The sequence below is a fragment of the Erigeron canadensis genome, chromosome 1 (genome assembly GCF_010389155.1).
Source record: "Erigeron canadensis isolate Cc75 chromosome 1, C_canadensis_v1, whole genome shotgun sequence".
NCBI lineage: Eukaryota > Viridiplantae > Streptophyta > Magnoliopsida > Asterales > Asteraceae > Erigeron > Erigeron canadensis.
In genome coordinates, this window is record NC_057761.1 from 31,487,999 (window position 1) to 31,500,030 (window position 12,032).

Genomic DNA, 12,032 nt, shown 5'->3' on the forward strand with positions numbered 1-12,032 from the left:
CTTTTTTACAAATGATCAAAAAACAGAAATGAGACACAGAGACTTAGAAAACTTAGAAGAGTTGGTGTCCTTTCTGGTGTAAAGTGGCCGGGTATCGATCAAACGTACGTGAAATAATATTGTTCATTTTTTATTTTTTTTTTACTTTTGATCAATTATTATTAGGATTAAGGTATAATTTGTGAGATACTTAGGCCTCTCTTTATAAGGAACTACTTCTGACCCACTTCTAACACTATTCATCACTTCTAGACACACTAAGAACACCCTTTCCTTATAACCCTCACTTCTAACCCACTTCTTTTCCTATTCTTCCCCTCTAGACACACCAAAAACGCACTTCTAATATTAGAAGTAACCCTCTAGACGCGGGCTAGACGCAGCCGGTGCTTATAGCGTCGGAAGCGGGCTAGACGTGGTATAGAAAAGCTATAAGGAGCGGCCTTATTAATCCTTGTTTTCACGATGTCATCTCCCTCATAATATTATTTCATCACGTACGTGTTCCGTATTGATCCCATGCAATAATACTACTATATATGTATAATAATAGAAAACGAATCTCGACTATGACCGTCTATGCACACATAATTATTTAATATAATTTAATTAGAATGATAAACAAAATGAAATGACAAATAGCGTGGGATCAAAAGACAGTCCAAATTATGCGGCTCAACAAATAACATATTTTAAGCAGTGTTTTGATCGGAACTGATCACTTATATTTGTTAAATATATAGATGGTCGAAAGAGGCATAAACCTACATGCAAGTATATATTATGTCAACTTTCTTTTCGCTAAATTACAACAACTTGATGTCACATAATTTGAGCACAACACAAAGTTTTTAACTTTACGTTTGAAGTGTTACATTTGTACAATCATCTAATTAAGAAAAAACATGTTGGAATAAGTCTAACACTCACACACATATTAAGTTCATTAATCATAAATACATGATGTCATATTACATTACAAAGTATGTTACGTTTTATAAATTAAGTAGTAGCTATAAGCTAGTCCATTGACTATTGAGGTATATATATTTGAGGTTAGTTTTACTTATAATTAAGATCTTTAATATAGTTTTATTATATCGTAAATTTATAATGGACCATGGCTAGCCCATTCACTTGATCAGATGGTGACAAAATGTTTAGAAAGGGTGTGGACCATATTCTTATTGAATCGGAGACCATGCCAGAAAATGAGTGGTTGGATCACTTGAATACGTACACCCCATGTTAATCAATACAAACATGTGATTTAATGATGTCTTCAATTAGGATTGTCTGTAAAATTACACATACACACATATAACAATTAATAACTTAAACCGTAACCTTATCTTAAAATTTAGAATTGATATATAATAGCATTTGACGTGTCCACATATATCAATTACATGTTACTTTTTTCACAAACAGTCTAATCAACGTATTATATATATCAGCTTTTTATTTATTCTTCCCTCAAATACTTTTTACTAAAAAAAAATAACATATCCCTCATTTTTAGTTTATATAAACAATCACATAATTTCAACATTGATCCATCAAACCATTTTTTTCATCTATCTCTATCCTTTTTTTTTTCTTTTTCCTTCAAAATCTCAAAGATGGATATCATCCACCTTATCACTCACATCAATACATTTTCCATGGATTTCCCTCAAATTAACAATTCTATTTTTGATAGTCTAGTAACTTCAGACACGTACATCCAACCTAAAGATGCGTTGAGATGAAAGGCCATTGATGAGCACGAGCTAGTGGTGTTTAGACGAAATTAGAAAGACTTGGAATTTGGGTAAATGTTTATTGAATAGAAATGATACCAAAGTGGAACGTAGATACACGACAAGTTTAATTGATTAAAGTAGAAAAGGCATAAAGTACGAGTAAGTTGTTCCAAAACAAAATGAGAAAAAACAAATTCGATCAATAGTTGCATATCGCATGGATCCTACATTTACCTACAAAACTTATTGTAATAATTACTTGAATGTTATTCGATATGTTCAATCATTTACATATATACGCCTTCTTAAGAAATTGTCGAACTGGCCGGCCTAGCAAATCAACTTCACGTTAACTCTTGCATGCGTAACACGCCACTTATCAGTATTTTAACTACTGTTAAGTGATCAATAAGTGTTCGCATTAGAATGTTTACAATGAGTTACGATGGACTAATTAATCATTTACATGTTGGTACTCTTCGAGCAACTAAAGAAACGAACGTACAACAAACTTTGTTTCTCATGTACTTGACAAGATTTAAGAACTTCCATAGTCGTCGACTCGTAAATCTTGACTCGATTCGAAATCTGATTTTTCGACTCGTGACTCGAATCGTAAGAGTCAGGATATTTGAAAATATAGTATTTTTATAATTATGTGCTAAGTATTTATTGTAGAAATATTGTAATGTTTTAATGTATTAAGCTAAAAATAAAAGATATTAGTAAAATCAAATTAAATTTAAAAGCATATAAAAGAGTTATGTTTAAAAAGATTAAAAATTAAAAAATTATTTTGTGACTCGTGACTCGGAACATGACTCAGACCAACTCGCACCACAAAACACGAGTCATGTTACGAGTCTGGAGCAAATCGAGTCATCTCATTGAGCCGCCTCGTTTTCCCTTTGTTTTGACTCGATTCGTACGAGTCGACTCGTGACTCGTACGAGTTTGACAACTATGCTTCCATTTGCTCTAACTTGATATAATTAAGCATTTGGGTGCTTTAAACAGAAGTGTAGCTGTCCATATGTTTTAATTTGTCCCATTGTCTCTGAGACAAAAAAAAGTCCAAAAAAAATAAAATTCGAGGAAAAATGCTAAATATAGTCTAAGACTATCAGGTGCAAGGAGTGATAATTCAATTTTTTTCTCCCTGGAACGCCCCAGAAAGCCCAAGAACGCCCGGAACATTTCCCCGAGGGGTGTTCCATTTCAAAAAAAAAGTGGTGGGGCGTGAGTAAATGGACGTTGCAATGGAAGGGAAGAAAAGAGTCTAGCCCACATTAAATGGAAGAGAGAGATTGAATAATAATATTATTTGTTTTTAATTGTGAGTCTATACTTGGGGCTTCCTGTTTAAAGCCTTACTCCAAGTAAATATGAGGGAAAGCCCATGATTACTAAGATGTCACATGGCATGAGATGCCCCATGAAAGGTCTTAAGAGGGCCTTGCTCCTCACAGCCTAAAAGTTGTAGTTAGAGTTGCCACTTGGGTAATAGCCGAATGGTGGAGGGCTTGTCCCCTCACTTGGTGTAGGTGTGAAGTTCAAATCCTACCATAGGAGGTTTCTTGCAGTAATTAGTAATTATTAACATAATACTAACCCTACTAACATTTAGCCGTTTAAAAAAAATGAAATGTTCATAAAACAATCATATCTTATAACAAAAGCTCGCTCATATATTTTACATTAAAAGTATAACTATTTTATACATCTTAAATAGAGTGTATGCCAACACCCAAAAATAAAAACTAAGATATGATTAATAATAATGAAGCCGTTAAAAAAAAAAAGAAGATATGTGTAATTAATGAAGCCGCTACTAGAGGCGATACCTAGAAAAAAATCTCAGAGGGGACAAAATTAAAAAATCAGTGAAATATAAATATAAAAGAGGTCAAAATGTTAAAAACCTATAAGAAATTTTTTAAAATCGATGAAAAATTTGAAAATACATAACAAAATCTAAATTTTGAGAAGGAAAATTGCCTCCTTTAATTTGCCCCCCATGTGTTACCGCCCATGGCCGCTAGTTGATAAAAAGTTTATCCGTTATATTTAATTTACAAACTGTGATGATAGAAACGTGTTTATTAATGAACATGAAAATCAAATAAGCGAAGTTAGACGATTGAAATGGACGTAATCTTTTTGTGGGCTTAGCTATTGATATAAGCCCATTGAGTTTCGAACACACTTTAGTATCAACTAGTTTTTTTTTTCACGAGAGACATTACATAACATGTAAACATGTGGAAAATTATATAAAATGAAATTTTCGTGGCAAAAGTTAAAAAGTGAAAAGTTATATGATAAAAAGTAAAGAAAAATGAAACATTGGTGGCTGAAGTTGAAAAAATAAAAGTATAAGAAGTAAATAGAACAAAACTTTGTGTGAAAAATAGAAGAAATAAAAGTGATGTGGCAAAAAGTAAAATGACGAAAGCTTCATAAATTTATGTGATAAAAAGTAAAGATAATAAAACTTTCGTGACAAAAGTTTGAAAAACAAATGTATAAAAAGTAAATAACACAAAAATTTCGTGCAAGAAATAGAAGAAATAAAAGTTATGTGAAGTAAAAGTTTAAAAGTTTCTGTGATAAAAAAGTAAAAAGAATGAATTTTCGTGGCAAAAATTAGAAAAGCAAAAGTTTAAAAACTAAATAAAACAAAGTTTTCGTGCCAAAAGTAAAAGAAATTAAATTTATGTGACAAGAAGTTAAAAGTTTATATCATAAAAAGTAAAAAAATGAAACATTCGTGGCAAAAGTTAGAAAAATATATGTTTAAAAAAAAGTAAAAGAAATTAAAGTTATGTGACAAAAGTTAAAACGTTAAAGTTATGTGGCAAATATTAAGAAACCTAAAGTTAAAAGGTTAAAGTTAGCTGATAGAGACCATTGTTGTAACAAATTTAACGTCAGGGACTATAATTGCAGGAAAGAATTAGCAGGCATTAGCTGATGAGGACCATTGCTGCAACAAATTTAACGACAGGGACTAAAAGTGTTGAAAATGTGTTAAATTTATGTGGCAAATATTAAGAAACCTAAAGTTAAAAGGTTAAAGTTAGCTGATAGGGACCATTGTTGTAACAACTTTAATGACAGGGACTATAATTGTAGGAAAAAATTAACAGCCGTTAGCTGATGAGGACCATTGCTAAAAAAATTTAACGACAGGGACTAAAAATGTTGAAAATGTGTGGTGCACGCAAACCGATTCATGCTTTTTAGTATACGAGAGCAAGTACTCGCGCGTTGCGGCGGTAAAATGATGAGGGTGATAGGTCATAGGAGGTTATATATAGTCAAATGCCTTAGTCGTACGGGCTCCACACTCGGATTTAAAAATTCGTCGAAAGTATATCGAATGACATCTCTAATGAAAGAGCATGAATTCTTAAGAACACCCATATAATTTTTATAATTTATCGATGTACGGTTTTTGAGATGAATAATTGTAGCATGATGAGACATTTTCAAGCTTATTGGCCTTCTTTTTCATACATAAAAGAGCTCATAATAATATTATAATAATCTTACAAAAATAAGCTTACCGAGCACATAAATGAGCTTTTTAATTCGATATTAATACTGTTAAGCCATAAGCTTTTAAATGGGCTCATAGATAATTTAGGTAGATCGAACCCAATAACATCATCATAAACACGTGTGGGTTTGTTAGTATGAAAAGTTTATCTATTGAAGCTTTATATTCTTTTTGACACGTGCAGATCGAACATCAAAACAAGAGGTCTAGACTATATTCTTTTAATCAAGATCACACTAGATACCTCTCACCCAATACCTTATGAGAAGAAAAATCCTCTTATTAATCCGCCTGAAGATACGATGGTTATTAATAGAAGTAAAACTTTTGTATCTCCGGTCTTGAACTTGGACAGGCTATTGAAGGTTTAGGTAACTCTATTGAAGGTTTAGGTAACACTATTCAGTATTAACTAAAAAGTCTAAGCATGTGTATTTAATGCGAGCTTATAATGGCTAAAGTGAGACCAAACATCAAACGGGGAAGTTTTCAGTTCGAATTATTAAAGTTGGCGACTCAATTGATTATAAGACATTGTAAATCAAAAAATTTCTACTAATATACGGAGTATTAGATTAATATTAAATACAAGCTACATAAAATTGGATATTCCTATCTAAAAAATGTATACATTTTATTTAGCCAAGCTACATAAACTGAAATTTCAAATCATTGGAAATTTCTACAACTTATCATGATACACGGCACTAAAACCACAATTTTTTAAGTATACTATGGTTATTTTAACCTAGTCATGTGTATAGATATAAATAAAATCTAGTTATCTATTAAACAACTATATAATAAATAAATAAATAAAATATCTTCTGTACACTCTCCATTTTTAGCCTTATATATCACTAAATATGCTTTAAGATGTTGTATAATATAATCATGCTATGCATGTTTCGTGGTGTATGATTAAAAAATGATGGTGTATAGATCATCACCCAAAAAAATATCATAATGTATTAAATAAATATTCATAAATAATAACACTACACAACAAAGCGTACAACGAGTTCAAACTTCTGTTAGTTGAAACTACACATCGAACTATACAAAATGCATATGATTGATAGTGAAATCACATTAAGGAGGTCTTTTTTTTGCATGTCCTAGATGCCTCAATTTAGTTTAATTAGGACAAGATTATTAGAGTAGTGGTTGAGGGTTGAAATCCTTGGACCCAGTTTTAATTCCCACGAGCTATACACTTTATTATGAGTTTGATGAGTTTAGCCAGGTTGGTTTGCAAATTTGGTCATTTTATAGAGCTGGACCGACAGTTTAGTTAGCAGGACATTGAATTTCGTCTGAACATTGTTTTCGAGTGAAATGTGTGTGACATTCAGTGTTTCCTGTTAACGACAGTTTTACGAAAGGTTATGAAGCTTCAACGACTCATTGTTGTTGGAGTTTTGTTTAAACCAACAAAAGATATTGATTTGTAGAAGTTATTTTGAAATTAATAATTATACTGTAGATTGACCGAACATGTGCCAATGTACCATGGTCCACGTCATTAGCATCCGGGTTTAATCATGAGGCAGAGGTTCAAACCTCGGCTTGACCTATGTGAGTTTTTTCTTGAAATTGGTGCAACTAGGTCTGGGCTCTATACGATTGGGTTGGACCAGCTATGGGTAACCTTTAGTAATTGGGTCATCCAGGACACAGTTCTAGGCTTTAGCATTGCATTTGTTGGCCATTTAAAAAAGAAAGAGTGGACATGTAGGTCCAACAAGGTTTATGAAACATGTGATCTTTTAAGCCCTAAGTGAATTAGGGATGCCTTTTTATGTATCAACTATCAAGACCTAAATTAGTTAACTACTAATCTATTGCATTAAACAAGAGTTTATGGAAATAAGTTTTCACCAATTTAATGAGTGTCAAAGTATAATAACTTCATTTTGTCCAACATGTTCATTTACAGGTCTTGTTGGGCCAAACTTATTATGCGGTGATGCTCAGGCCAACTCTTCTCTACAATGCATCAAACATAGATGATTAGTTGGTATTTAATTAGAAGACATGTGGTAGTTTAGACCTTTGAAGGAATGGTTGGACCATGACGGAGAGAATGTGTAGAGAATGACGATAGCTACTACAAAAGGGCCAGGTGAGTAAAAAGGTTACAATTAAGCTCCTAAAGAGGCTGCAAATACCAAGTCAGGCAGCCTGACTTAGCCTGACTCAGGGTTGCCAATGACATTTACAGTAATTTTTCTGTCATTTCGAACTAAGTCAGGTAAGTGGAAAGGGCAGCATCAAAAGCATATTTCTGCCTCTTTGAGTAGTATCCCTTGTTCACAGGTTTTACCATTGTAGGATCAAATCATAGCCAAAACAAGTGTGTGATCTTTTCTCTCAAGGAACACTAGCTACATGATTAACACATGAAGGACTCCTTCAAAGCGTTGGACGAAGCCTACACTCGAGTATTACATAAGAAAATGGTGTTAACAACTTTTATTTTAGCCTGGGTCGAGATGCAGAATATTTAATAAGACCACCAAAAGATACTGTATAAGAGTACATACACCAACAAAGTATAACTTTCAACGCAAGTAACCCAAATGTTAATCAGATTTGGTAGAGCTAGAATTTAGAGTATGCATTCTGGAGTTGCATACATTCTTGCATAACTAGTACTGTAGCACATCAGAGAAAAGAAGTCAAATAATTGGTTCAAAAGGATAGCAAAGATCAAAAGGAAGCATATAACAAAGGACTAAAAGCTCATATCTAAATGTCAAAGACTATGGACTGCAAAAAGAATTCCCATCACCCACCTCAACCCAACATAACAAACAACTTAAAATGACTCTCTAACATCTAACTTATCTTTTAAGCTTACACTTCTACCACCTAAATATAACCCTTCATCATCATCTCTATCCCTTCAAACCTGTACAATCAACAAAACAAATCATGCTAAAGCTCAATAACAAAACCCGCCACCTAATCCTAACCCGCTTTTAAATGTAGCCCACTCCATGGTTAATGTTTGGGATCAGCACTGGCTCGGGCTTGGTCTTCGTGATTGCCAAAATGTCATTTGGCCCGAACTTGGTTCTCATCTCAACGACCTTCTTGTGGGAGTTTGAGTGCAATGTAGGAACAAAAGTTGGGCTGGCTGCAGGACGATACTCGGGAAACAGACGCCCTGATTTGTAGCGAACGCCACAAGCATTACAAAGACTCTTAGGACCCATTGGGCCTGCCCGCCATTGAGGTGTTTTTGTAATTTCACAATGCATACACTTCCTAACTCCTTGTCCTGACTGGTTTTGGTTTTCATTTTGGTTTTCATTTTCCTCTACTGGGATCCATTCGACCTTGGGCTTTTTTGTCTTCTTTTTCTTCTTCTCCTCAGGCACACAGTCAACCGCAATTGGCCCACAGCGAGACGTGAAATTGTTTTCGGACTCTGGATGAGCTGAAACGGGAACAAAAACCAGAGGAGAAAGAAGTTCAATCATGGCACGTGGGTTGAAAGTTGGGGGCCGGGGACGTTTGCTTCGGGCCCGTTGTGGACCACGTTGGATTGGGCTAAGGGGGATCATCATACCATTTCCAGCACCACCAGTTGAGTAAGAGGAGGAGCTGGAACTGCTGCTACTGCTCTCAAGAACCGACACGGGACTGGAGGTCTGAAAATGGTGGTGCATAACCACTGTCTCCTTTGGAACCTCAACTTTCTCTTTGTTAATGGTCATTCCCCCACCTGAAAATGAGTCTTCCACAAAGTTTGAAAGCCATTCAAGCTGAACATCTTCATACTGCGATATAGCATAAACAAAACCATGAGTAAAGCAGTAATAACTCAAAATCAGATTTGAGCACCATCTTAATCTACATCTAATAGAAGTTTTATTCATAATTTTACAGCAATACATCTCTAACAATTTTCAAAACCGTAATTAAAGCATTATACATGTGATAACACAAAATCAGATTCGGCCATCATAAAACAGCAGAAACTAAGATCATAATCTAAATTTCTGATTAAAGGTTTATTCATCTTTTCACAGGCAATACATGAAACAATTTTCAGTTAATGTTTTCCTATTTTCAAAAAATGACCCATTACACTAAACTACCAAAGTTGGCTCAAAATAAAGATGAGGATTGATTACACTTTAAAAAAGGACTCATCTTTAACTTGATTTTCTACCTAATTAATCAACTTTTCTTCAAGAACACACCACTTACCTTACTTTATCCCAAATTAAGCACACTTTACGCTATTCACATGTAACAAGAAATGGAACCCACGACCGATTAACTATTCGTAGATAACAAATTTTGAAATAACCCTTGCTTTTTAAACAATCTAAAACTCGCAATTATTGATGGGTCCACAAAATTAAAACATAACATTCACTATATTGGACCACTTTTGTCTCAAAAAATGAAGTTCACATTATAAACTTGAAAGATATTACTAGTTTTTAGCTTCAAATGTGACAACAACAGTTGAGTTTGCCATATTCAAAATTCAAATGAAATCCAACTATTTTATTAAATATACTAATAACATCAAATCTTGAGTGCAACTAGATCTTCACACTCCATTTTAAATAGACTATAAATACATTAAATTAAACAATTAAGCACTAAGCATGTGCACAATCATCATCATCACCATAATATAAAACGCCTAGCTGTCTAGCAAAACCGACACACGAATGACATCATATTGCAGACAACGACATTAACAACAATAACATAACATTGTCAACTGATGAATGAGCTATCTACTCACCGGAACAGAAATTTCGGCAGGCAAGGTGTTATCGCCTTTGTTGCCAATGAATACCGAATTGGTGGACACCTGCAAGTCACTAGAAGTGTTGGTCCAAATGCTCGGAAAATCGTTGCAGGAGTCGAGAGGGGTGTCGTTAACCGGAGGGAAATCGATAAAATCGTCAATGTGATCAAAGAAACTTGCACAGTCAATCTCTTCAATGTAATCTTGGCTTGCCATTTACTTTTCAATTATTTTCTGAAATAAATTGAGTGAAAAAAATATGTTTGTTAGTCATTTATAAGCCAAAAAAAGCCTATTACAAGAATATATCATTCTATGTATACATTTTTTTTAAGAAAAACTTAATTAACAGAATACAAATTCAAGAAAGTTTATTGCTTTACTAAATTTAGATGGGGGTGCTAATTTTCTACTATGTTTCAATCTCTATTATTAGAAAGAAAACAACTTTTCCTCAAAATTACACTATATTTAGCATTATTAATTTATTTTTAGAGTAAAGCAACCAGTAAGTAAAAAATATATAAATTAAAAAATATTGGACCAAAATAATGCTTTACAAAAAGGAAAATGATAATGTCTAAGAACTAGTACTATATACATTTTATATAAACCATTCATAAATTTTCGTATAACAAAGTATAAATTTTAATGCAGCCAAATAATTTATACTAAACATCCCTTAATAAAAGTAAAACTAAAAATATAAAACATTATATGAAATTTAGCCCTAAATATAAAATAAATTAAACCAATGTTCCTTTGTTTCCAAATTATTAATAAAAAAAATATTATTGAAAAAACCCAAAATGATACTAAAAATTGTAAAATAAATTTGCAATTTATTATGGGGACCAAAAAAATACAGGGGTTTTAATAAGTAAAAAAAAAAGAGCCAAAACACTAGCACAAAATTGTACAAATTTTAAATGTAAGTTTTTTAGAAAAGAAAAAAGTTGTATATTTACATACAGTAAAATTTAAAATAAAATAAAAACAGAGCTTTTAAGTTTTAACAAGTAAAAAATGAGACAAACTTGAGTAATATTGAAAACCATGTAACCTTAAAAATTTACACCCCATTTTGACACAATTTTTCAAAAAAAAATGTGAAAAAATGAAGAAAGTATGCTCACACCATTTTCATACAATTAAAATAAAATGAGAAAACAGAGCTTTTTACAAGTAAAAAAATGAGCCACAAATTGTATATAAATTGTATAAAATTAAAAAATAACATTAAGCTCCAGTTTCACAAATTTCATTAAAAAAAAAAAAAAACTCTACAAAAAAAAGGAAAAACACATTTTATTTTTATTAATTATAAGAAAAGTAAAAACAAACCTGAGAGAGAAAAAGAAGGAACCCTAAATTGATTTTGCCGCCACCTGAAACCCCCAACAAAAAAAAAAACTCCTTTCAAAATGGGGCGAAAATTTCGAGAATGAATAAAAACCCAACGAAAACGACAAATTTTAAGTAGCAGTAGTAGTAGTAATTATTAGGTTGGGAATTTTGGAGAGAATTTTATTTGGCTAAAACTAACAAAAGCTCAAAATGTAGAGCTATATATATATATATAGATATATAGATATAGATATATAATATAAATATAGAGAGAGAGAAAAAAAATTTGAAAGGGGAAAGAGGGAGAAAGATAAAAAACCCTTGAAAAGGGAGGGAAGTGTGTGTGTGTTTTTTTGGTGGAGTTAGGTGTGTGAAAGTATTGGGTGTTTTATATGTGGATGTATATATGCGTGTGAGATATACAGTAATAGCTAGCTGGATGGATGGATGGATGGGTTCATAAATAATTGGTTAATTTAATTCTTTTATCTTTTTTAAAAAATATATATATATGTCAAAGAATCACCACACTAAAACTGGGGGGTAAAGTTATTAATGACGTAATAATTCGAATAACCCAACTCAATATATAAAGATG

General features: G+C 32.5%; 1 protein-coding gene across 1 annotated transcript; it reads right to left on the reverse strand.

The window, feature by feature from the left end:
- Nucleotides 1-8,010: 8,010 nt before the first annotated feature.
- Nucleotides 8,011-11,667, reverse strand: LOC122610310 (GATA transcription factor 8-like). Its single transcript, XM_043783306.1, has 3 exons — nt 11,432-11,667; nt 10,082-10,321; nt 8,011-9,095 (listed from the first exon to the last, which is right to left on the reverse strand). Exons 2-3 carry the CDS (start codon nt 10,301-10,303, stop codon nt 8,292-8,294), a joined length of 1,026 nt encoding a protein of 341 aa, XP_043639241.1. The 5' UTR covers nt 10,304-10,321; nt 11,432-11,667; the 3' UTR covers nt 8,011-8,291.
- Nucleotides 11,668-12,032: the final 365 nt, after the last annotated feature.